The 27,584-nt window shown below is 43.3% G+C and overlaps 1 protein-coding gene across 4 annotated transcripts in view; it reads left to right on the top strand.

The window, feature by feature from the left end:
* The window catches only part of TIAM1 (TIAM Rac1 associated GEF 1), a 459,371-nt gene that overhangs the window by 272,129 nt on the left and 159,658 nt on the right, over positions 1-27,584 (top strand). For all 4 annotated transcript variants that reach the window (XM_006053559.4, XM_044939649.2, XM_044939642.2 and 1 more), the window contains one exon: positions 18,812-18,989. Coding sequence is in view for 1 of the 4 variants with exons in the window: in XM_044939649.2 (XP_044795584.2) it covers positions 18,936-18,989 (54 nt within the window). In the remaining 3 variants the exon portion in view is untranslated. The remainder of the gene's footprint in view (positions 1-18,811; positions 18,990-27,584) is intronic.

A 27,584-nucleotide genomic window follows, 5' to 3' on the forward strand; every position in this document is an offset into this window, starting at 1 on the left:
CACATGTAACTGATACCATATGACATTTGTCTTTCTCAGTCTAACTTCACTCAGTATGATGATCTGTAGGGTTATTCATGTTGCTGCAGATGGCATTATTTCATTGTTTTTTATGGTTGAGTAGTATTCCATTTTATACACGTGGTGCATCTTCTTTATCCGTTGTTCTGTTGGTGACTGCTTGAAAGAAGTGAAAGTGGGAGTCACTCAGTTGTTTCCGGCTCTTTGTGACCCCATGAACTGTAGCCCGCCAGGCTCCTCTGTCCATGGGATTCTCCAGGCACAAATGCTGGAGTGGGTACTCATGCCCTCCTCCAGGGGATCTTCCCAATCCAGGGATGGAACCCACGTGTCCTGCGTTGCAGGCAGTTCTTTACTGTCTGAGCCACCAGGGAGGCCCGATGGGCCCTTAGGCTGCATCCAAGTCTTGGCTATTGTGAACAGTGCCGCAGTGGACATTGGGTGTGTGTGTCTTTTTGGAGTATAGTTTCGTCTGCCCGGGGGTGGGATTTTAGGATCATATAGTAGTTTGTTCTTTCTTTTCCTTCTTTCCTCACTGTTTTCTTTTACCAGGCATTTTTTAAAATGTGATTTAGCATTTAAATCAGACATTGAGGAAAGCAGGTTATCCTCCATAATGTGGGCGGGCCTTATCCAATCACTTGAAGACCTTAAAAGTAGACTGAGGTCCTCTAAAATGAAGGGATTCTTCTCCTGGGTCCTTTGAACTCAAGACAGCAGCATCAACTCTTCCTGGGTCTGCGGGCTGCTGGTTTGCCCTGCAGATTGTAGATTTGCCAGACTCGACAATCTCGTGAGCCAGTATTTTAAAATAGTCATTCATCCATCCATCCGTATCCTGTTGATTTAGTCTCTCTGGAGAACCATGGCTAATGCAGGGGCCATGAGCTGTGGAACCATAGGATAAAAAAGTAATGCACTGTCTTCTTTTCCCGCATGGAAGTTGTCATCCTAATAGAGGAGAAGATTAAGACAAGTTTTCAAATAACTGATTACTACAGGGATTCAGAGGAGAAGAGTGATGAAGCATGTCTTGAAAGAACAGAGCTTTGCAAAAATTTTCAGTAAAATGCTCCACAAAAAGAGAATTAATTTCTAACCACTCCATGTGCCATTTTATTTTGGGAAGAAGACGGGTATTTCATCTTAGAAAATCATCAGTTCAGTTTTTAGTTCAGTTGCTCAGTTGTGTCTGACTCTTTGCTACCCCATGAACTATAGCACACCAGGCTTCCCTGTCCATCACCAACTCTCAGAGTTTGCTCAAACTCATGTCCATTGAGTTGGTGATGCTATCCAATCATCTCATCCTCTGTCGTCCCCTTCTCCTACCTTCAATCTTTCCCAAATCAAGGTCTTTTCAAATGAGTCAGCTCTTCACATTAGGTGGCCAAAGTACTGGCTTTTCAGCTTCAACATCAGTCCTTCCAGTGAACACCCAGGACTGATTTCCATTAGGATGGACTGGTTGGATCTCCTTGCAGTCCAAGGGACTCTCAAGAGTCTTCTCCAACACCACAGTTCAAAAGCATCAGTCCTTCGGTGCTCAGCCTTCTTTATGGTCCAACTCTCACATCCATATATGACCACTGGAAAAAACCATAGCTTTGACTAGACGGACCTTTGTTGACAAAGTAATGTGTCTGCTTCTTAATATGCTGTCTAGGTTGATCATAGCTTTTCTTCCAAGGAGCAAGCATCTTTTAATTTCATGGCTGCAGTCACCATCTGCAGTGATTTTGGAGCCCAAGAAAATAAAGTCTGTCATTGTTTCCATTGTTTCTCTGTCTATTTGCCATGAAGTGATGGGACCAGATGCCATGATCTTAGTTTTTTTAATGTTGATTTTTAAGTCTTTTTCACTTTTTTAACTTTTTTAACTTTTTCACTCTCCTCTTTGACTTCCATCAAGAGGCTCTTTAGTTCCTCTTTGCTTTCTGTCATAAGGGTGGTATCATCTGCATATCTGAGGTTATTGATATTTCTCCTGGCAATCTTGATTCCAGCTTGTGCTTCATCCACCCTGGCATTTCGCATGATGTACTCTGCATATAAGTTATATAAGCATGGTGACAATATATAGCCTTGTCGTACTTCTTTACCAATTTGGAACCAGTGTGTTGTGCCGTGTCCAGTTCTAACTGTTGCTTCTTGACCTGTATACAGGAGGCGGGTCAGGTGGTCTGATATTCCCATCGCTTTAAGAATTTTCCACAGTTTTTTTGTGATCTACACAGTCAATGCGGAGAAGGCAATGGCACCCCACTCCAGTACTCTTGCCTGGAAAATCCCATGGATGGAGGAGCCTGGTGGGCTGCAGTCCATGGGGTCGCTAAGAGTCAGACACGACTGAGCGACTTCACTTTCCCTTTTCGCTTTCATGCATTGGAGAAGGAAATGGCAACCCACTCCAGTGTTCTTGCCTGGAGAATCCCAGGGACAGGGGAGCCTGGTGGGCTGCCGTCTATGGGGTCGCACAGAGTCAGACACGACTGAAGCGACTTAGAAGCAGCAGCAGCAGAGATGAATGCAATTGTGCAGTAGTTTGAGCATTCTTTGGCATTGCCTTTCTTTTGGATTGGAATGAAAACTGACCTTTTCCAGTCCTGTGGCCACTGCTGTGTTTTCCAAATTTGCTGGCATATTGAGTGCAGCCCTTTCACAGCATCATCTTTGAGGATTTGAAATAGCTCAACTGGAATTCCATCACTGCCACTAGCTTTGTTTGTAGTGATGCTTCTTCCTAAGGCCCACTTGACTTCACATTCCAGGATGTCTGACTCTAGGTGAGCGATCACATCTTTGTGGTTATCTGGGTCATGAAGATCTTTTTTTGTACAGTTCTGTGTATTTGAAAGGTTGTTGTTGAATCACGCGAATACACTGGGATTCTTGGCTCCTGGAGGAGAAGAATTCAATCCGGGGCCAGAGACGAGGCTTGATCGCTCAGAGCTTTTGTGTAATAAAGTTTTATTAAAGTATAAAGGAGATAGAGAAAGCTTCTGACATAGGCATCAGAAGGGGGCAGAAAGAGTACCCGCTTGCTAGTGTTAACAATGAAGTTATATAATCCAAAGAATGTCTGGAGGTTGTAAAGACCTCATCAGACCTACTCCCATAATTTACATTTTTAGATAACACTGTCCTCAGGCAGGATACATCCTTGTAAAGACCAGGTCTACTCCCATAATTTACATTTTAAGATAACAGAAGGTTTAATCCAGAGACTGTCCTTAGGGAGGATACATTATTGTTTTATAATCCTAAGGAATGTAGAGAAAGAAAAAAAGTTTGTCCTTTCTTCTTCCTTGAGAATTCCAGACCCCTGTCTCCTTGGGGACCCCTAGACTCCTTATCAACCTGCCTAGGAACTGACTCTCTCATATTCTTGCCACCTCTTCTTAATATCTCCTGCTTTTGTTAGGTCCATGTCAGTTCTGTCCTTTATTTTGCACTTTGTTGCATGAAATGTTCCCTTGCTATCTCTAATTGTCTTGAAGAGATCTCAGTCTTTCCCAGTCTAATTTTTCCCTGTAGAAAATCATACACATTAAAAGTTTGTATTCCATTATTAATCTACCCCAATGCTCCTGTTCTCCCTAACCTTCTGAGTAAATCTTTGAGTAAAACCGACTCTTCTGAATGTTGTTCCTTTAGTCCTTTGATTTGAGTCTGCTGGGTGTGCCAGGGGTGTTTGCATATCATTTATCAGTGCAGGACTGATGTAGTGGCATTCTTGAGGGGCGCTGAGTATGTCTTGAATGTGGGCTTTCATGGTTGTAGCACACGGGCTCAGTATTAGCAGTGTGTGGCCCTTGGGCACATGGGCTCAGTAGCTGTGGCTCACGGGCTTACTTGCTCCATGGCATGTGGAATCTTCCTGGACCAGGGATCGAACCCATGTCCCCTGCATTGGCAGGTGGATTCTTATTCACTGTGCAACCAGGCAAGTCCAGAGATGAACATTTATGAAGCCCTAAGTAAATACGACTCGTATCCGACTCTTTGCAGCCCCATGGAACTCCATGGAATACAGTCCTTGGAATTCTCCAGGCCAGAATGCTGGAGTAGGTAGCCTTTCCCTTCTCCAGGGGGATTTCCCAACCCAGGAATTGAACCTAGGTCTCCCACATTGCAGGCAGATTCTTTACCAGCTGAGCCACAAGGGAAGCCCAAGTAAATACGACAGAAGGATGTCTTCTCACACATTGCCTCATTTTGTCCCCAGCACAGACCTACAAGGCAGATTTCCTATTTTGCAGATGGAGAAGGTGGTCCATGGGGATGTTTATTGTTTCATTCAAGGTCATGGGGACATTAATGAGCAGATGAAGGCTAGTTCTGACTGCATCTCAACTCTGTTACTTTTATAAATCTTGGTGCCTTTTGGGAGGGATCATAAGTGTGGAAAGTTTTGACCCTACATGGTATGTCAGATTTGAGCTCACCCTATGGCTCATCCAACAGGCTCACCCTATGGAGGTGTCCAGAGAGGCTTAGGAAGAGGGATTTGTACTGAAGATGGAGATTAAGGTAGACGACAGTGTGGAAGGAAGTAAATAAGTTTGTTCAAGAGGAAAGTACTTGGTCTGGAGAGTTAGGTAGAAGGCTGAGGGCAGAAACTACAGTTGGGGCGAGGAGGGCATGTCAGAACTGTATAAGGGAAGCCACGGGGAGGGAGCATGGTTTTTTTTTTTTTTTTTTTTTAATTTTAGGGGAAGAAATCAGCAAGATCAAATGCCGATGAAGGGCCCCCAGTGAAAACTCTTTTTGTTACTTGGATTGAAAGCTAGAGAGAGAGAGACTGTCTCTCAGACGAGGAGACCTTCATTTCCCACTTCAGGATGAAAATTTTGTTTAAAAATATTTTCAAAAATTAATTTATTCATTCATTCATTTCTTTTTAAAATTCTTTATTATGGAGTACAACAGATTAACAGTGTTGTGATAGTTGCAGATGGACAGCACAGGGACTCAGCCATGCATATACGTGTATCCATTCTCCCCCAAACTCCTCTCCCATCCAGGCTGCCACAGAACACTGAGCAGAGTTCCCTGTGCTGTACAGTAGGGCCTTGTTGGTTATCCATTCAAATATAGCAGTGTCTGCCTGTTGATCTGCAACTGCCAGTACATGTATCCCTTCTCCCCATGGCAACCATACCTTCGATGTACAAAGGAATATTACTCAGCCATTCAAAAGAATGAAACGATGCCAATTGCAGCAACATGGATGGACCTAGAGATTGTTATACTGAGTGAAGTGTGTCAGACAGAGAAGGAGAAGTATCATATGACTTCCCTTTTGTGCAGAATCTAAAAAGTGATACATATGAATTGATTTACAAATGAGAAACAGACTCACAAGAACCTTTTTAAAAATAATTTTCCTTTGCATGTGTTATTGCTAGTCTTTATTCTTCCAAACTATATAACTGAAATTTCTTGGCTACTTATCCTGGCTGTGTCTGAGATTACCCACACTGAACAATGCAGTGATGGTTGCCAGTGCGTTTTTGCTTACTGTTTCTTGGCCCATCGTTATGTTGTCTTCCAGGGATTGGGGATGAGGAAGTTCCAAAAATGAGCCCTTCCTTTTTATATCATTCTCTTTTTCTGCACATGACATTGTTTTATTGATGACTGGTGAATTTTATTGATGACTGGTGAAGGGATGTTGTTAACTGTCTTGATGGCAAAAACACAATTTAATGGATCCTCTACAGCTGGTGCTGTCAGCAGACAATTTCAGAGCAGGCATCAGTTTTCCGTGTGTGTCTACTAACTTGGTCTTCTGAATGGTTGCATTCCCTTCTTGAAGATTCGGGAAGGTTTTGATACTGTTCTACTACTGCTTCACAGTAAGCCTGAGATGTCAGTAAAGTTAAGCAGGCATCCCTCTGCGTTTTCCACTGTCTTTCCTTATTTTCTCTTAGTTTCCAGATCAGCTTTCCCTGTCCTAGAACAGTGGTCTTTAATACTGGGTATATGTGCGAGATGATTTCATGAGGGCAGAGGAAGGGAATTTCAGAATTTCTCTGTTATGCATTTAAATTTCTGTGTCCTTCTGTTCAGTTCAAATAAATGAGGAAAATTATAAACATACACAGAAATTTAAAATGTGCATAATGTATTTGTACAAGAGCACATACATGTAATTTATACATTGATTAAATAAGTAACGACACACACTCAACTCTGTTTTGGGTGGGCATGGTTGGGATGGTTTCATTGAATGAGGATTCCCATTAAACCTTTTGCACATTAGTGCCCTGGATAGGAGCGTCCTCATTAATTCTTAGCAGGCACGGCCTGGTGTGTGTTTCACTCGCCTTGTGTGTGGTCTCATAGATATTACTTGGCAGTGAGTGTCAAGCTTTTTAAGCTGGTTGCTGTCATACAGGGAACAGATTTACTTTGTGATTGGGTGTATCGGTTTTTCTGGGGACTTTGATGTATCATTGTTTTAGAAATGTTCTCATGACCTCCCAGGAACCGTCTTTATGTTGAAAGAGGTTGATTATCCTCTTATGACTTCAGGGAGGGGCATATATGCTTTGTTTAATTCTTTTTCTTCTGCTTTCAAAAGTCCAGTGTACAATGACTTTGGCTGCTTTTTATTTCTCTTCCAATTTGTTATTTGGCTACGATGAATATTAGGCATTATTCAGCCAAAAAGATCTTGAGTCAGCCTTTAAAGTCAGAATTAGGGGGCTTCCCTGCTTGTCCAGTGGCTAAGAATCCGCCTCACCATGCAAGGGACGTAGGTTCAGTCCCTGGTCTGGGAAGGTCCCACTTGCTGCAGGGCAACTAAGCCTTTGTACCACAACTACTGAGCCAATGCTCTAGAGCCCTCGAGCCACAACTACTGAAGCCCTCAAGCCCTAGAGCTGCTGCTGCTGCTACTGCTGCTAAGTCAGTCATGTCCAACTCTGTGTGACCCCACAGACGGCAGCCCACCAGGCTCCCCCATCCCTGGGATTCTCCAGGCAAGAACACTGGAGTGGGTTGCCATTTCCTTCTCTGATGCATGAAAGTGAAAAGGGAAAGTGAAGTCGTTCAGTCGTGTCCGACTCTTAGCAACCCCATGGACTGTAGCCCACCAGGTTCTTCCGCCCATGGGATTTTCCAGGCTAGAGTACTGGAGTAGGGTAGAAACCACTGCAATGAGAAGCCCACAGACTGCAACTGGAGAGTGGCCCTCACTTCTCAAGACTACAGAAAGCCTGCATGCAGCCATGAAGAGCCACCATAGCCAAAAAATAAACTAATAAGTAAATCTTAAAAAAAAAGTAAGGATTTGTTTTCCATCTTGAATTTCTGGAGTTTATCTCAGTGGTACTTGTTGCCTTAATTGAATCGCCTATTTGCTGTAAAAGGAATGCCCAGCAGAGAAAGTCTCTTGATAGTTCCCATTAGGATATTTATGGATTTTGACTTAAGCAACTTAAAGACTCGTGCAGTTCTTTTTAAGTGTAGGGACCATAAAAACTTCTGAATGATCCTCTTAGTAAAGTCGGATTGAGTTCCAAAGTCAGTGGCCCCATAGTTAAGGAAAGACTGATGCTGAAGCTGAAGCTCCAGTACTTTGGCCACCTGAGCTGACTCATCGGAAAAGAATTTGATGCTGGGAAAGGTTGGAGGTAGGAGGAGAAGGGGTGACAGGATGGGATGGTTAGATGGCATCACTAATTCAGTGTATATGAGTTTGAGCAAAGTCTGGGAGACAGTGAAGGATAGGGAAGCCTGGCGTGCTGCAGTCCATGGGGGTCTCAAAAACACGGACATGACTTAGCGCCTGAACAACAACAACAAATTAGCGTCTGTCTTTCCTGCCATCTCTCTGTCGCCTTTGCCATGTGCCCTATTTGCGCCGTCTTTATCATGGTCACTAGCAGAGCGTAACTAACTTGGAGTCTCACCTGAAATCTACCTGATGGTCATAGCTATCAGCTTCTCATTCACTCACTCACAGAAAGGGGAAGGGATGCTTAAATGCTACCTTTCTTGGAAGTGGTGCTCAGCAACACTCATTTATACAGTCCAGCCACATTCCACTGTGGTTTGTACTGTTTTGGAACATCAGCCTTGCAGTCAGTGATCTTATTTAAACTATAACCCCAATCCCAAGGTGTGAGTAAGGAGCATAATGGGTGTTCCTGCAGCCCTAGGGAGTTTTGGGGGCTGCACTCAAACCTGATTTACATTTTAATTCTGTGGTACCAAACCTGAAGCATCAAGCTTTTACTTTTGTGTAAAGTTGTCTATGGTATTGAATCCATTTATTATTACAGATCCTGGCTTGGTCAATAAAAGTGTAGTGAGATAGTGTTTTAACCTGTTGCCTTGCATAGGTTATGAGATATGTGGGTTTTTTTTGGTTGTTGTTGTTGAGTTTAAGGTCTTTGAGTGTAGTATTGGCCAATGTTTGTGTCTCTGTTTTGGTATCCTTCCTGATCTAAGCATTTTGGGAGGATATTTTTCTTACTTTCTTTTACGGCTGAGTTGGTGTGTTCCAAACTTGGTTCCTTTGGCTTGAGGTCTTGTGTGGAATGGACACCGAATTTCCAGTAGGATTGCTGGCAGGGACTTTCGGCCTCTCAAGTGTGCAACTTTTGAATTGGATGCTCCGTTTGTTCTCACAGTGGAAGGTGTTATTGTCACCTTCTCTTTTGTCAGTTACTAGACCAGAAATGCCAGGAGCGTCTCTTCCTTCTTTTCCTCCTTTCCTCCTTATTTCTCACAGGTATATGTGTGGTCACCAAGTCCTAGTGACTCCATTCATAGCATAGAGTGACTGAACAATGGGATACGGAACAGCCTTATTTCTTATCCCAAGGCTCACCTGTCCATCCTAAAGGAAATAAACCCTTAGTATTCATTGGAAGAACTGATGCCAAAGCCCCAATATTTTGGCCACCTGATGCGAAGAACGGACTCATTAGAAAAGACCCTGAGGCTGGATAAGATTGAAGGCAGAAGGGGAAGGGGACGACAAAGGATGAGATGGTTACATAGCATCACTGATTCAATGGACATGAATCTGAACAAATTCCGGGAGATGGTGAAGGATAGGGAAGCCTTGCATGCTGCAGTCCATGGGGTCACAAAGAGTCAGACGTGATTTAGGGACTGAACAACAACTCCTTATTTTCTCCAGGCACTGCCTGATGCCTTGTTGCAACAAGCCTCCACCTTCTCTTTCATGTTACCCCAGAGGGTAGGGAGGGGTTGGGGGAGAACATATTTGATCATGTAACTAATCAAATCCTATCACAGACTTCATTACACTTAATAACATCTAATTTCTCTGTGTTGCATCCATAACCCCCAAGCTATCTTTCTAAAAGCCCCATCACCTCCAGCTCTAGTCCATGTACTTCTGTACAATGTTGGATTAATGCTTTCATGCCCGAGTCTTTGCTCTTTTCCCGGAATGTTCTGCCCTTTTTTTGCAAGCTCTCTCCTATCCCTGTTCATTTCCTCCCATCCTCATAAGCCAAGCCAAATCCAACGAACCTTTCAGAACCAGATTGGACCCATAGCGCCCCTTGCAGAATTCGTCTGTTTTTTTCCATCATTCACTATCTTTAAAAATTATTTATTTTTTACATTGACATATGGTTGATTTATATGGAGGAGGAAACGGCAACCCATTCCAGTATTCTTGCTGGGAAAATCCCATGGACAGAGGAGCCTGGTGGACTATAGTGCATGGGGTCGCAAAGTGTGGGACGCGCCTGAGCAGAGCACACAGTTGATTTCCAGTCTTTCAGGCGCAGAGCACATTGACTCAGTTACACACACACACTCTCTTTTTCGGATTGTTTTCCATCATGGGCTATTACGAGACATTGAATATAGTTACCTGTGCTATGCAGTAGGTTCTCGTTTATTTTATATATAGTGGAGTGTATCTGTTAATCCCAAATTTCTGATTCATCCCCTCCTCTGTCATTCACTATTAATAAGGTCTGATTAGCCTTTACAATCCTATCTCAGAGTGGAAAAGTGTCCACCATTTTCTTAGGTTGTGGGGGTATAAAGAACTGTCTGGTTTCCTTATCCCAAACATAAAGTGGGTGCATAGTAAATAATAGTTGAGTTGAACTGAATTGTTAACAATCAGTAGGTTCTTATGTAGACACTCTGCTGTACCCCAATAATTCACCAAGCAGTTACGACTATCTATTTAAAAATCTATTTTTATATCCCCTCTTTCATGACTTGCTAACCATTCTAAGACAAACCACACTTACATGCCACCAACCAAAAAAGAAAATGGTGCTAATTTTCATCACACCTTTGCGATTGTAAGATATAGTCAACTTCAGAGACATTCAACATGAAAAATGTATTTGTTAGAGTCAGCGACATAAGGACTTGTGTTTTTCCTGTTAGAGCTGTAGTCTTGAATGCCTAACTGGAAAACAATTTGAATTGATTTGAAAATATAAAACTGAGGTCACTTTAAAAGATGTTTTTCATTATAAAATGAGGAGAGCGTAAAGGAGTGTTTTGGGTGAAGTACTTGGGGATTGACTTGGGAACTGTGTGTTGTCTTTCTGTCTTATGACTGAGACTTAGTCTCTTTTCTTTGAAAAGATGAGGACTTACAGGTAGAGAATCATCCCAGTTTTGAAAATTTTGGGGAGGAATTTCTTTAACATTTTTGTAAAAATTATTTTATTTGATTTTGAAGCGGACAATTCTTTCAGCGGAAGATTGCAACTTGATTAAAACCCTGTCTTCCCATGTGTGTTCTTTATGTCTGCATTTCTCTTCCTGCCCAGCAAATAGGTTCATCTGTACCAAGTGGATACAGTGGGGGAGGGGAGGGTGGGATGAATGGGGAGATTAGTATTGACATATATACACTACCATGTGAGTCGGACACCACTGAGCGGCTGTACCGAACTGAACTGTTGTGTGGAATAGATAGCTGATGGGAACCTGCTATAAAGCAAGGGGAGCTCAGCTGGGTGTTCTGTGATGACCTAGATGGATAGGAAGGGGGGGTGGGGGTGGGAGGGAGGCCCTTGAGGGAGGGAGTGTATGTAAACACAGAGCTGATTCACTTTGTCATACAGCAAAAAGTAACACCACACTGTAAAGCAGTTATCCAGGCCGCCCCCCACCCCCCGCCTCCCTGCAAATCTTCCCACCTAAACACATACCAAAATGAAGTTCCTGGTGTCCCCTAGCAACAGTGTTGCAGGGGACCCCATTACTGCTTCCGTTTTTATGTCCGGCGGCTCTGTTTTCCAGCTGTCATACTTGCTCCTTGACTTTTAGTTACTAAATCCACTTGCTATCAAAGAGGCACATGTATGCACAAACATCGTTTCTAGCTGTTCTTCCTTCCTCTCCCTTCTTAGCAGCCAGTCTACCAGTTCTCTCTGTAACCTTTTCTCCTGGAGAATTTTGCCATCTCACATACACCTTCCGCCAACACAGATCCCACAGTGGCAGGAACAGAACCCAAGGAGGATGGAGCAGGCATCCCGGGGGGAGCGGGTGTGATGCCTTCTGGGGGGCCCTTTAGGCTCAGAGTGCCAGGGATCAGCAGCACTAATCGGACGCACCCCAGCCTGGTGGCCTCTCCCCTGTCCTCTGACAAAGATGGTCCCAGCCCTCCTTGCTGGCAGGCAGAGTTGCCACACCAGCCACCTGCATGCGTGGCCTCAGTCCAGGGAGCTCTTGTCTGATTCACAGAGTGATCCTCCCATTCTTAGTGGTAAAGGCAGCTTCCGGGTGCAGAGCGGTGGCTTGTGCGGTGGCGAAGGGTTGAAATTGTTGGGATGATGATTGGGTCCCACTCTGCTTCATGATGAAGAAAAAAAGGACTGCTTGACACCCTGACCGTCTTTTGGTCTGAAAGACTTCCTTCTTGGCTGCTGGAGAACAGGTGAAGGGAGAGGCCAGGTTGTTAGGGGCTGGAGAGCATCACGGAAATGGCAGTTTTCCTACGTTTGGGTCCTCTTGGATGAGCCTGGGGAAGGGTCTTTGGAGGCAGGCAGCCGCTGCTGGGTGCGACCATCCTTTCTCTTGTGGTGCCCTTCCTCTGCAGGGCTCACTCAAGGCCACGGCCATGTCCTTTAAGATGGAGACACCCCTCTGTTCAAGGTTCATTGTTTGCCTTGAAGACCAGATTCTCTCCCTTTGAGCTTCCGTCTTGGATGGTGAAAGAGTAGCTGCCCTTCCCCACTCTGTGTGGGGGTCTCAGGAAATGTGCTTGGAGAGGCTGATGGGGATATGGGGGTCATGTCTGCTGAGTGGAAAAGATGTTGTTGGATGATGTGATTGTATGTTGCAGTCTCTTCCAAACTCAGGCTTTGGTGTATTTTCAAGAAGATTGTTGGGGAGTGCAGTTTAAAGGTGAAACAGTCTGATACAGTTCACAGGAGTTACAGAAGCAGTTTCAATAGAGTACCATCCCCTCTCACTGTCTTCTATGGGATGACCTCCTTCTCTCACTAGGAGCTCTTAAGCCATGAAATGGTGAAGTCGTGAAAGAAGGATTTCAGCAGTAGAAGTTAGCTGCAGTCAGGCAGCTCCATTCCCATTTCCTTTTGAGATCAGTTTTTTCCGTGCTCTCTTACAATGACATGGGTGTGCTTTTTTGATGTGACTCAGACTTGAAGTTGAGCCGGGAGCCCGGAGTTGAGCCTCTTAAGTCCTGTGGTCACTCCTCTTGGAATGTTGGGTGGAATTCTCAAGGGTTCAGTAGCTTCATGGCTTCAGAGTAGGAATGATGCTGCTTAGAATCTTGAAAAATTACATGATTCTTGGGGTCTGTCCTGAAAAAGCTGATCCATTTCAGTAAGCTGGGACTTCACTGGAGCCCCTTTCAGAGCCAGGCTGTGTGGGGGCGTTTGGAAAGATCTGATGACCAGCTGTGTAACTCTGCCCTTTGGGACTGGTGGTTTCCAAACACTTCGTAGTGGGTGATGCAATGCCGGAGTTGAGTTGTACGCATTGGCACTTGTCCGTGTCCAAGTATAGTTGCAAGATGATAAATACCAAGAACCAAGGGAAACTTAGAGAGTAGTATTTTGGTCTAAAGTCACTTACATGGTGCCAGCCAGATAGTAAGCATTCCATAAATGGTAGAGCTCCCTGAGCCGGGGGAGAATATATTACTTCACTTAGCAGTACACTGCCTTGACTCCTAGGAAACCACAGTCATGTCCGTTCCAGCTGAACCTGTTGGTTAAGTATTGCCAAAGATTCACTGTTCTAAAATTAAAGTTATCATTTCAGGGGAAATTTCCCAACTGACTTAGCTGGCTTAAGAATATCAATTCTATGAACATGTTTTTTCGCAGTTACCTTGGGATGCATTTGGATATACTGAGAAGTTGCTCAAAATCAGGGCAGGCTTTGGATAGGGAAACTTTCAGGAATTTTGTTTGGCCGATTTGGATGTCTATTTTTACTCGCCTTGGAAAACATGGTTGGGCTAAAACCATTTCATCCAAGCTTTAGGGAGGAGGAATTTGGAAACCCTGTCACGATTCATTCATCTCTGTTGAGATGAGGGGGGAGACGTGTGCTCAGCTGTGTCTGACTCTTGGTGACCCCATGGACTGTAGCCCACCAGGCTCCTCTGTACATGGAATTCTCTAGGCAAGAATACTGAGGGGGTGGCCATTTCCTGATATAGGGGATCTTTCCGACCCAGGGATTGAACCTCGGTCTCCTGCGTTGGCAGGCGGATTCTTTACCATTGTGTCACCTGGGAAGCCCCCATCTGTGTGGAGGGATTAGTTCTTCATGGAGAATCTTGGTCCTGCTCCAAGGCCCCCAGTAGTCACATGGTGGACCTGATAGGGAAGGCGGGTTCCTCTTCTCTGTTCAGGAGTGCTTGTCGCAGTCTCAGTTTTCACACAAGCCAGACAAGCTCACCCCGATGGAACCGTCCCTTTATGCCAGATGAGGGGTGGCCAGGTGGCAGTAGGAACCAGCCACATTTGGGCACGGGGCCCCATCTCACTCGAGATTCCCCTCCTCAACCCAGTACTCTGGAGAGCAAGCATGCGTCCCAAGAGATTTTCCTGGTAAGCAGCTGCTGCAACTCAGCAGGATCATACCTCTTCAGCCTTTCTGTCCCTGAACTGTGATTTTTTTTTTTTTTTCTTGAATCAATTATCAAAACAAGAAACAGTCATATGAAGTTTGTCTTTGAAAGGATGTGCTTCTAAAAATATGACTCAGGGACTTCCCTGGTGGTCCAGTGATTAAGAATCTGCCTTCCAACGCAGGGGACGAAGGTTCGATCCCTGGTTGGGGAATTAAGATCTCACACGATGTGGGGGCACCTAAGCCCATGGGCCAGAACTCTGAGCCTGCACTCTCTAGAGCAACAGAAGCCTGTGCACTGCAGCTCGGGAGAAGCCCCCATGCGCTGCAACTGGAGAAAGCCCATGCACTGCAGTGAAGACCAGCACAGCCAAACCAAAAACCGAAACCCATGGCTCATTGTATCACAGTGGTCTCGAAGGACCACTGGTGGAAATTCCTGTCTGATCTTAGCACCTAGAATGTTTGTCCTTTTTCTGAACACTCGATTAGGACCTTGTGAGTCTTACAACTACTCTGTTTTCCCCATCTGATTGGCTGTTACCAAAACTTGACAGTCCAGTTGAGTCCGCTGGGTAAATTGATACCCGGGTAAATTCATTACCCTTATTCTGTTCCCTTGCACTTTGTCTTAATCTTTGGGTCCTTTTTATTTTCCAGTGATAATTTCTCCTATTCGATTTTAGATCATGCATCTTTGGAAGTCACTGCTAAGTCCTTTCTCTAACATAATAATAGTTAAAAAAATGTCAGCAAACAAAATGACTGATGAATTTTCTTTAACTGTTTCTGAACCAATAACAAATTTTCAGGGTCCTAGATTCATCTGTCCCTCTATTCACCCCAGGCTGATTTTTGGACTAAATATGAATATTAAAATCTACATTCTTTTGGTGCTTATTGCATATAAAAAATATTCAGGACTTCTGATTCGTTTAGGATTTTGACCCAAAACTACTAGTCCCTTCCCACTTTAAGTTTCAGGGTGAAGGGAAATGTTCTGATTCTCATGCATTTAGTAATTATGAAACACTTTGGGGACACTTATTCATGATGAACAGAGTAAGAATGAATGTACTTCTGTAGTCTTTTATAGTGTTTCATGTTGAATCTCTAATTTCTGTTTTAAAACAACCTTTTCAGGTAGATGTTAAGTAAAGCAGATAGTTTTACACATCCTTCTTTTTCCTATTAAGTTTTGGAATGGGTAGTTTGCTTGTCCAGGATCACATAAGTTAGTAAGTAATAGAGCTTGGGGTGTAGATGTGGGTATTTTGATGGCAAGTACAGTATCCTTTTCTCTATGTACTTTGATTCCTGGAACTTGCAAGGACTTAAAAGTGACAGGATGCCTCTCATGAGTGTTTTCTGAGGTGAAAAAGAAAGTTCTGGTGTGGCAGACATTTTAGGGAAAGCCATGGATTAGCTGCCATGAACACCGTATTTCTGACATTGTCATATTTCGTCTCGGGTTGAAGTGATGAAACTTCTGAGCCCTGTCTATTTTTGAGGTATTTGAAGCCTGGGATTAGCTTGGTAATTCCCTCCCCTTCTCCAGCACAGACACTTCCCTGTGAAAACTGGTTATTTGACACCTGATGCAGAAATTGACTTTATGAGTTGAGATGAATCAGAATGAGACTGTAAAACTTGGCACATTTATCGTTTACTTCACTGGGGGTCATCTTAATGCAATGCAAGCTGTCCAACTGGTCCTGCCAGATTTTGTCAGCGTGGTTTGCGTGTATGCGTGCACTGTGGCGAATTGAGTCAATCACGTCTTCCAGCTGGGTTAATGAGTTCCCCTTTGGTCTCATGACACATTTGAGGCGGTCGGTTTCATCCAACTTAGACTGTAGACCCAGTTCAGTGAGTTAGGTACCATGTTTCAAGGAATTTCCCTTAATAGCAGCCTGTCTTGTAGCATCTTCCTTATGGTTTACAAATGTTGCATAACAGTGAAAAGAATTGAGTAGTTTTATTGAGAATTGACCAAGGAGTCAGCACTGAAATAATCATGTCACATAGATGGTGTCATTTAACGCTTATTTCAATAGAATGGTTTAGGAATTCTTGTCCCTATTTGTAGAGGGGTAAACTGATAATTAGTGTTTGCCACTGAGTTTTGACCTTATTGATGCATGCAGTGGGACTCCAGGCTCAAACTCCCATCAGTGAGTTAGCTGTTTACCTGCCGCTTGCTTCTTTATTTGTGTTTGGCCGTGCTGGGTCTTTGGTGCCGCGCGGGCTTTTCCCTGGTTGCAGTGAGCAGGGGCTCCTTCCTCCTTGCGGTGTGCGGGTTTCTCCTTGCAGTGGTTTCTCTTATTGTGGAGCATGGGTTCTCGGGCGTGCAGGCTTCAGTGGTTGTGGCTCGTGGGCTCGGTAATTGTGATGTACTGGCTCAGTTGCTCCATGGCATGTGGAATCTTCCCAGACCTGGGCTCAAACCTGTGTCTCTGGCATTGGCAGGCAGATTCTTTACCACTGAGCCACCTGGGAAGCCTGACTACCTCCTGTTGAGGGTGGATTCTTTGCGGCTCTTAAAGAAAACCCGGAATCCTGATGGTTCTCAGGTTGTTATGGTGTATATTCACAAGGCTATGGTGGAGTTAATCCATCCACTGTGAGTACTTGATACAGATTGAATCCTTGGTGACTCGTTGCAATCTTAGCATATTTGCTGATCACAAAGAGCAAATATGTTCTCTTCATCTGTTTATATCATGGGGTCAGTTCTATGGGTCACAGGTCAAAATACTTTTTCCATCAGAATCAGGGGGAGAAAAAAGGATCCCAGATACCAGATAGACTGGGTTTTGTCTTCCTACATATTTTTTAAACAATGCCTGATAACTTTCACTTTCTTCCCCATAGCATTTTTCTGCTCAGGGAATAGAAGACTATAATAGAGAAACATTTCAGTTATTGTAGCAGAATATGTACTTTTTCTTTTTTCAAGTATAAAAAATGCATTATCAGCCTCCCTGTGCAGGTGGAGGACAGCCGCCTGCAGGCCTGGTTTGCCAGCAAGAATCCAGCCCTTGCAAATTATTGGCAGCTGGCACCGTAATGAGTCCATTTCAATATAAATGGGCTGTTGCTTATTAATTTCTGCCAGTTCCTAAGCAATTCAGGAACTGCTTTGAAAATGTAAAACTTTGCAGAGAGCAGCTTAAGGAGGATGCCTGGGAAAAGAGAGGGAGCAGGACAGCAGTGGGGGAATTATGGCAAGGACGTGTACTGGAGGGTAATAATGGCGTATTGCTGAGAACTCGTGTTCCTCTCCTGGCAAGCTGAGTCACCAGGTTCACGGCAAAGTAGCATATTTTCCAAGATAGGGTGAACAGGAACTTCACTTACTATGCTGTCTTCTATGGATATGGATATTTATTTATTTACTGTCTTGATGTGACCACCTTCCACAACAGTAGGCAATTTTCTGTATGTTTCTCTGCAAGCTGTTTGTCATCTTGAGTTCCACCTTAATGAGGCTACCAGTTATAGGTGCTAGTCGTGGGCAGCCCCACAGGAATGATCTGTAGGAGAGGAATGAGAGGCAGCCACCCCCAGGAAGCCCTTGGGGCTTTCTCCTGTCTTGTAGTTTAGTCAACTAAGTTGTGTCTGACTCTTTTGCAACACCATGGACTGCAGTTCATCAGGCTTCTCTGTTCATGGAATTTTCTAGGCAAGAATACTGGAGTGGGTTGCCATTTGCTTCTCCAGGAGATCTTCCTGACCCAAGGATTGAACCTGCATCTTCTGCGTTGGCAGGTGGATTCTTTACCACTGAGCCATTAGAAGCCCCTCTCCTGTCTTAGCATCTCCAATCTCACCAGAAGCCAGGTTTTAGAAAACAAAGACCGCTCACAATGCCTGTGCATGGAGCTTATTTTGAAAACATGAGAGTTTGTGAGCACGAATTCTCAGCAATACCCCATGTATATGATGAGAAGGTCTATCATGTTGAATTTGGTCTTTTGTTTTACTGTCTTTTAGCATCTTCTTCAACTTCTGTGATAGGTATAGCTCTGCTTTGAGAGTAACTGAGACTCCCTGGTTTCCTGTCACTCATTTCTGTTTGTTGAGATGTTTGAAAGATTCAAAGGGGATCATGAGTGTAGGGGTGCAGGTACCTTTTGGAATTACGGTTTTCTCCAAGCCTATGCCCAGGAGTGGGATTGCTGGGTCGTATGGTAGTTCTAGTTTTAGTTTTTTAAAGACCCTCCACGCAGTTCTCCACAGTGGCTGTCCCAGTCTGCATTTCTACCCACCAACACCCCTTTTCTCCACGCCTTCTCCAGCATTTACTGTTTGTGTATGGTTTTGATCATGGCTCTACAGCAGAAACTAACACAACATTGTAAAGCACCTGTATGCCAATAACACTTTAAAAAGAAGAGGGAACCATGAAATCATGCTACTGGAATTGATTTCTGTTACCTGATACTTTCATCTGTAGAGACAGAATAAAATGATAAAATATGACTGAGTTTGTAGAGCGATTTATTACTGTAAATGTAACCATGCTTATATTTATGGATTTATGCCTGTCATTTTAGACCTGAGGCTGAATGTTGCATTGTTTGATCTGGGGTGTGCTATTTCACATGAAATGGATGTTGGAGAATTTATGTAAATGGGTTTGATGGAAAATTCCTGTTTCCTGTGTTCTGGCTGAATAGTGGCTTTCTTTTTCTGCCCTCTCCAGGTTTTTGGCATAGCTGCAGAGACGCAGATGAGACTGTGATGGCCAGCTCCAGGGGCAGGTGCTGAGACGCTTCCCAGCCACCGTCACTGTTCATCCTGACATCATCACCAGGCTCCGTATCTAAATGCCACAGTGCTCTTGGGGCAAGTTGGGCTGGGAACCGTTGTTGCCTTGTAAGGTAAGTTTGTGAATGTGTGCTTGAGCCTGTGTATACCTCCATGAATTAAACGTAATGCTTCAGAGGTGGTGAGACAGGTACCACGGCATTGCCATGGTGTATGCAGCTTGTGGGAAAAAGAATTTGAACTCATTTTTTTGGATTAAGGTTATGCCCATCTAGCAATTCAAAAGTATTAGCATTAAAACTAAAAAAAAAAACAAAAGAAAAGAAAAGAAAAGAAAAAGCAGGTACTTATCTTTTTCCCTCTGTGAATTGCTCTCAGGGATCTTTGAAATTTATTCCCAAGCTTTACCATCTTTAGATGGGATTATGTTTGAAAAAGGTAAACCCGGCTTCAAAAATCTTACTTTAGAACAATGACATGTTTTGTTTCTGGTTTGGATAATCTTTTAAAAAGCAAAATAAATGCAGTCAAAATAATAATCTTTCTAAATCAAAGATCATCTTTTATTTGTTGCAAAACTTTCCTGTTTAGTCTCCTGTGTTAGGGGTATTTGTGTGTGACTTGGCAAAATACTTTTCATGGGTTTGTAAAGATTTAGCTAAAACTTTCAGAACTTTGTCTCAGTTTAATCTTAGCTCTCCTCCCCCCGCTCTCCCCCCAACCCCCTTACCCTGTCTTCAGGCTCAGCCTCCAGTAGGGAAAAAACAGGCTTGAAACCAAGCCCTCCCACTAGAATCTAATTTTAAATTTGCAATCTGTTGTCTTGTGATTTTTGCTTCAAATTTAACTTTGAAATAAATACATTTCATCCTTTCTCCTGCAATTTTGGAGGTCTGTTTTCAAATCATAGAAGGGTAATCATTATGTTTATTTTAATAAGTTCTTAAATACTTCAGGAGGGAGTGAAAAATTTTATTATTAACAATTATAATTTGTATACATCATTAGATGCCTTATGTTCATATTCTACAGCACCCTTACCAACAAGAGAAACCGTGTTTTAATAGTTAACTTTGACTTGAATATAAGTTGGGTCATCTTGTGCCCATTTATGGGCTCTCTAATGCTTTATATTTTTGAAATATTCTTGTTATAGACAATCTGAGAGGTGAGCATCCCATTGAAAAAAGCAGTACTAAAACTTCAGTTCACTTAGATGGCCAATATAATAATGAGTAAGCCATGGTCCCTGCCATTGGGAGCTTGTAATAAAATAAGGGGTTCATGCAAAGAAAGACAAGTGTGTCAATGTACAAATAACCATGCCACAGATGGAATGGGAGGAGATCAAGCAGAGTGCCATTGCAGTGTCGAGAAAGGATGGTTAAATCCAAGCTCGGTAGTATTTTCTTCTTTATCTTGGGTGATTTTCCCGAGTCATCTGCTTTAAGTTTGGGTTTGGTGCTTTTTCGCTGTAGCTGTCAGCCTGGTGTCCCCATCCTCACTCTCCGAGAATTACCCAAGAAACCTAGGGACTTAAAGCGTTTATTCTTTTCTTTGCCATAACTGAATTCTAGGTAAGGGACCTGCCTGGCAGTCGATTAAGGCTCTGTGCTTCCACTGCAGGGAGTGCAGGTTCTATCCCTGATCAGAGAAGATCTCACGTGCAGCATGGCCAACACAGTGAATTATAGCTTTAGCAGCTTTGGAAAATACGAAAAGCAAAGTATACTTTTGAAAATTAAATTACCCCATAATCTCTACCTAAGATGCTAACTTTAAAAATTTTTACACAGGTCTATACATTCTCTGTGTGTGTGTCTCCCTCCCCCTCCCTCCCTCTTTGTGTGTGTGTGTGTGTTTATGAGAGAGAGAAAGGAGGTAAAATATTAACATCTTTAGAATTTTAATCTCTTCAAAGCCAGTATCTTGGATATGCATCTCAAATATAAGTTTTTACTTCCTGAGAATAAGAGTTTTGCTCCAGAGGTGATTGACCCTAATAATATAATTATCTTTTTGATTATCTGCTTCTGAACAGGGCAAGCCCCAGCAAGCTGACCCACAAGGCTGGGCTTTAATCATGTGGAGCTTTCCTGTTGTTCAGCTAAAGGGTGGGGCATTTTGCTGTCTGGAGTACCGCTTGAACTTCTGGTCTCATCGAGGGAATTAGACATCCTAAACCATAAAAATATTATTATAACCTCCTTGGTCTGCAAAGTGATGAGGTTATTTTTTGTTTCCCTTGTATCTTCTTTCTTTCTCCCTTTTTTCCTCTGAACAATCTGTAGTTATAGGAGTGTTTTTCTTTGTTTTCTCTGCCCAGAGACCTTGACCATGGGTGAGTTTAACTCAAATGTTTTCTCATGCAATGCCAAGAAAACTTCACATCTGATGATTAAAAAATGCAGCTTGTTTTGTATTTTGGATCAAATTAAAAATATTTTACCTTTCTTTTTAATTTGTATTCTCCTTCTCCACTCATGCATAATAATTGATGTTCACAGTGATCTTGCATAGATGTTCCAAGGAGTTAAAATTTTCATTTATTTCAGGAGTGTTTACTGTTACTCAGAGAACACAGTTATACTAGTTGCTTTAAAAGCTTGATAATTCCAACATCTGGGTCACTTTGGGGTTGGCATCTATTGATTGTCTTTTCCCCTGAGAACTGATTAGATTTTCCTGGTTCTTTGGAATGCATTGTGGACACTTTCAAGTGTTACATTGGGAGAATCTAGGTCCTGTTTAAATCATCTGGAGAATGTTGAATTTTCTTTTTTTCCTATTTTAGTAAGCAATCAACCTGGCTAGGTCCAGATGGCAAGTTCTGTTTGACCTCCTGTGGGTGGTAGGTCTGATGTCAGTTCAATTTTCAAAGCCTTTGCTCCAAAGTTGTGGCTTTGTCCACACATGCACCACTTGGGAGTTAGACTGAGAGGTGAGCTGTGTTTTAGATCATAGCTCAGTTTGCCAAGCCTTTGCTGTCTTTCTCTGGGTCAGTCCCAGGCACATACACCTGAGGAGTGAGCCTGGGACTTGGGTAGATTTATACATGACATTAGCTGATTTGTTTCCTCCAGCTCTGTCTTCTCTGAGATCACCCTCATTCTTTGGCTTGCAGGGATCACTAGTCTCAATTTCTTTGGCCAGAATGACAGGGCATGTCTTGTGAGTTTTGCTGCTTTTGTAATGGCTAGATGTGTGCTCAGGCTTCCCAGGTGGCACCAGTGGTAAACAACCTGCCTGCCAATTCAGGAGACAGACGAGATGAGGGTTCGATCCCTGAGTCAGGAAGATCCCCTGGAGGAGGGTATGGCCACCCACTCTAGTATTCTTGTCTGGAGAATCCAATGGGTAGAGGAGCCTGGTGGGCTACAGTCCATGGGGTCATGGTGGGCTATAGTCCACGGGGTCGCCAAGAGTTGGAAACAACTGAAGTGACCCAGCATGCATGCATGGACTGTGTGCTCACCCTCCATGAAAGGCTGGAAGAGAAATGAGAATAATAAAAACCAAAATGGGAAACCCACTCTTGTTAGAGTGGCTTCTTCAGTTTTATTGCTTGTTTGTTTATTTTTGGCTGCACTGGGTCTTCATTGCTAGTTTCCACAAGTGGGGGCTTACTCGTTGTCTCTCTGCACGTGGGATCGTCCCAGAGCAGGTATTGAACCCATGTTCCCTGCATTGGCACGTGGATTCTTAACCACTGAAGCACCAGGGAAGACCTTGGGTTTCTTCCCATCCCCAACTTACCTGCTTTTGCTTACTCTTTGGAAGCCTTAGGTAGTTGCTTTTTACTTTGGTTCAGAGTTTTTAAATCTTTATCATTGGAAGAAAGACCAGCCACTGTGTCTTACTTCATCTTGGCTGGCACCAGGTACTATAAATAGTATTTCAGTTTTGTTCACTACTGTATTAAAGACAGAAGCCCTGTCCCTAGTTAATCAACCCTGCTTCCCTATTGAATCTCACTTTGGACCTTGTTTTGTGTTTGCTGTCTGTTTCCTGATGACCTTGTGCTAGATAATGTCCAGTGAGTGCTTATTTTCTTATTGCATAATTTGTTGAAAAAGAGGATTTGAAAAAGCTTCATTTGGCAGCATCATCACTTTTAAACAAAATTTTCGCTTAACCAGAAACTCCCAGTGAGTGACAGCTTTAACTTTTTATTTCAAAATAATTATAGATCCACATGAAATTGAACACAGTAAGCATACTCTTCACCTAGCTTCTCTTAATGGTTGCATCTTACTTAATTTCCGCAAACTACCAAAGCCAGGGATTTGACACTTTTTTCCAAAGTGTGTAAATAGTTTTATATCATTTTATTACATAAGGCTTAGTAGGCTAATAAATCTATAAAAGCAGTCCCTGAGAAAGAATCACCTATCTGATGTATCTACTAACCACCTGAATGACTGTACTTTTTTTTTGTGTGTGTGTTAAATTGTGTTAGTTTAGGGTGTACAGCATAGTGGTAAAGTTATATTACTTTTCAGATTCTCTCCCCTTAAAGGTTGTATCAAAATATTGAATATAGTTTCCTGTATTATACAGCAGGTCCTTGTTGGTTATCTATTTTATGTATAGTTGTGTGTATATTCGGAGAAGGCAATGGCACCCCACTCCGGTACTCTTGCCTGGAAAATCCCATGGATGGAGGAGCCTGGTGGGCTGCAGTCCATGGAGTCGCTAAGAGTCAGACACGACTGAGCGACTTCACTTTCCCTTTTCACTTTCATGCATTGCAGAAGGAAATGGCAACTCGCTCCAGTGATCTTGTTTGGAGAATCCCAGGGACAGGGGAGCCTGGTGGGCTGCCGTCTATGGGGTTGCACAGAGTCGGACACGACTTAGCAGTCGGACAGTGACTTAGCAGCAGCAGTATTCCACTGCACATGTCCACCACATCTTTATCCATTCATCTGTCAGCGCACCTTTAGGCCGCGTCCATGTCTTGTCTGTTGCACACAGTGCTGCCTGTACTGATTGATAAAGTTCCTTTAAGTAATTTCACTGTGCATTCATTTTGATGGGAGTACTTTTTTACTCTTTTAATGTGTATTTACTTTGATGGGATTTAAAGGAAGTTACTACGAAAAGTTTAACTCATGACTTAAGGAGAAAGGTCATGGTGTTGGGAAGAATGGAGAATTCATCCTCTCTCTAGTGTCCTTGGTCTCTGACCCTAAGAATCTCTTGATTTTTTTGGACTGCCTCTACTTTCAAATGACGCCTCCCCATCATGTTGCTATGTCTCCTTTGCCTGTATTTTCTCTGGATCATCTCAGGCTGCTCAGTCCTGAGCTGTCTCCCCGACACGGAGGAGAGGTACTCTCTCAATTCCAACCCCCTTTCCTAAACCTCCAAAAGGAGGAGGGATGTAGGAATTAAGTGAAATGAGACAAAGGCGAGGCCATGAGTCTCTGCCTAGGTGATTGAAGGTTGGGAAGAACAGTGGAGCAGGGCAGGCCACACCCATCAGCTCAGCTCACAGAATCAGGGTGATCCCAAGCCCAGTAGCCTGGGCTGAGGGACCTACACCAGGCTGCAGGTGGAGGAGACACCGAGAACAGCACACAGTCTGGAAATGGGTGCATTTTCTGGGCACTCTCATGTAGGAGAGCTGGCATTTTTAAGGCCAGTGTATCTTTTCTCTAGTTTACATTATGCTAACACCTCATCGCTTTTCTCTTGCAGTTGTGTGAGTTTGGTTTTTTACATTCTAGATTAAATTTTGTCATTCATTCGTTCTGTATTTTCCTACTGAGCACCTAGTGCCTTTCAGGCAATGTTTTAGGCACTGAGAATATAGCAATACACGAGACAAACTTTCTGCCTCCCTGATGCTTAATTAGGTTCTAGTGGGGAAAGATATAGAATAAAAAAAAAAAAAGTAAATGAAAAACATTTTTTGAGACAGTTATGACAAATGTTAAGGAGTGGGGGGGAAGCAAAGAAGAGGGGTGGGAAGTGTTGAGCTCTGAGGGGTCATTTTGGATAGAGATGCTAGGAAAGATCTCTTTAAGAAGGTGACATTTGAGTCAAGATCTGGAAAGAGCGAGCCAGGTGTAGATGCCTGAAGGCTGGAGAGTTGAAGGCCAAGGAAAGAGCATGAACAAAGGCTCTGGGGAAGACAGGAAGCTGTATCTTAGAGGACAGGAAAGAAAGTTTAAGATTTGAGGTTTAAATTCGGACAGTTGTCTCTGTGTTACAGTCTTGCCCACCACTTCCTGCTTAATATGCCTCCCACTAACTACCCTCTGCAAGTGCAAGCTGTTTGAGGCCACTAATATTTTCCCTAAGGAAGTCAATAGGGAGTTGAATGAGTTTAAAAATGGTAACATTTTCTAGCTTGCCATCATGTACCTGTGTTCTGAAGCTCTGCTTTTCAAGTTGTTACAAATTGAGTGTATTACACTCTTGAATTTGTTACGATATTTCTTCTGTTTTATGTTTTGGTTTTTTGGCTTCAGAGGGATATGGGATCCTAGCTCCATGACCAAGGATCAAAACCCCACCCTCTGTGTTGGAAGGCGAAGTCTTAACTATGGGACCACCAGGGGAAGTCCCTGCTTGTCCATTTCTAGCCCAGTTTTTGCATTTCAGCCTGTCCTCTCCCCCCTTAATCTTTCCCCTCTTTTCTAGTGACTGTGTGGTGGTTTTGTTGGCTAAGTACTGATCACTACCTTGTACTTTTGTTTCTAAAGTACATGAGCGTTTTTTGACTCCTTATCATGCATAGAACACTTGTAGTCTCTATGAGTGTGAGTGTTCATCGCTCAGACGTGTCTGACTCTTTGCAACCCCACAGACTGTAGCTCAGCCAGGCTCTTCTGTCCATGGAATTTCCCCAGGGGATAATAATTGGAGTGGGGTGTCATTTCCTTCTCCAGGGGATCTTCCCAACCCAGTGATCCAATCCAGGTCTGTCTCATTGCAGGCAGATTCTTTTACCTTCTGAACTACCAGGGAAGTACTCTAGATAGAGGCTTCAAAAAAGAAGTGTAAGCCACTTTCTGCCCAAAGTTGCTTCCAGATTCAGAGAAACAGATAAAGACTGTGTAAATGTAAAGTGTAAACCAGGCTGTTTTGGTTTGTTATAAGTAAATGATAAGGGTTAGGTAGGAGAGAGCGGGGAATGTGAAGATGTTGAATGTAGATGGCACTTGCCATTTGTGTGTGGAGAGGATTAGGGCTTTCAAGTCACCAGCGTTCTGGGGGTTGCCTGTGGGATGGGGTCGTCCCTGAAAGGGGAGATTGTGTCTGTCGTATGCAGTGAGCAATTTTCATTTTTCATGCTTCTGTTGTTTCAGGGTCCCCCACTGACCCCCACATGGGCCTTCATGAGTCGCACTGACCTTTGGGGGAAAGCTCTTAAAGGAAGGGGTGTTTCGGCAGTCCCTAGGAACATTTTTCTCCTAACTTGAGTTGCTTCAGACTTCCTGCTGACTCGACTTAGATCATCCCCTGAGAATCGCTCTTGGTAGGATTTAAGAGATTTGGCATTCATCTCTAAATTCTAGTTCTGAAGATAAAAATGGCTTCTTTCCTACCTTGGCTGGCTGAAAAGAATCTTGCTACTAAAAATGCTATTAATATAACAGACCCATCAGAGCGATGCAGGGAACGCTGTAATTCTTGAAGGTTGGGGCCATTTGCTTCAGGAAACTGCTCCTGAGGCTTTTAACTTGATTAGTTTTCTGTTGGCAGAAACAAGCCTAACCAGAAATTTGTTGTTGAGAATATGTCTGTCAATTTATATTTGCAAACTTTTGTATACAGTAGAAGGGGGGGGCTCCATCCGAGCATATTGGGGGGTCCATTCGAGCATATTTGGGGTGACAGCTTTGCCTTTCTTCACCGTGGTTTCTGTCACCTCCATTCTTTCCCTCTTTGGAGTTTAAATCTATGTGATTCTTAAAATGGGACTGTGGCTAATACTTTTTCTAAACTTTTAATTATTCCTTGGCAAAGCATATAGATGCATAGACACATTCAGGTATCTTTCTTTTTTTCTTTTAGCTGTGCTGGGTCTTCTTTAGACTGTGTTCAGGCTTTCTCTAGTTGCGTTGAGTGGGGACTACTCTTTGTTGGGGGTGCACTTCTCTTCTTGCAGACTCTAGGCACGTGTGCTTCGGTAGTTGTGGTATGCAGGCTTAGTTGCCCTGCTGCATGTAGAATCTTAGTTCCTGGACCAGGGCTGGAACCTGTGTCCCCTGCATTAGCAGGCAGATTCTTAACCACTGGACCACCAGAGAAGTCCCCATCTATGTATCTTCAAGTGAAAGTCAATCAGTCGTGTCTGACTCTTTGCGACCCCATGGATTGTAGCCCGCCAGGCTCCTCTGTCCATGGGATTTCCCAGGCAAGAATACTGGAGTGGGTAGCCTTTCCCTTCTCCAGGGGATCTTCCCAACCTGGAATTGAACCAGGGTCTCCTGCATTGCAAGCGGATTCCTTACCAACTGAGTTATCAGGAAAGCTATACCCTTAAAAAATCAAGAACCCTGAGACACTGGTCATGGCTTTTAGCCTTACTTTAGATGCTTGTTAAAATATTTCACTTGTAAAAATGTAGCACATGATATTCTTAGGAATATAGATTACATAAATGGTCACACATGGACCATGAATCTTTTCATTTTCCCTGTACTGAGTTGAGTCTCTACGTTTTTTTCTTGCTTCTTAAAGGTACCAGCCAG

Source organism: Bubalus bubalis, chromosome 1 (genome assembly GCF_019923935.1).
Source record: "Bubalus bubalis isolate 160015118507 breed Murrah chromosome 1, NDDB_SH_1, whole genome shotgun sequence".
Lineage (NCBI taxonomy): Eukaryota > Metazoa > Chordata > Mammalia > Artiodactyla > Bovidae > Bubalus > Bubalus bubalis.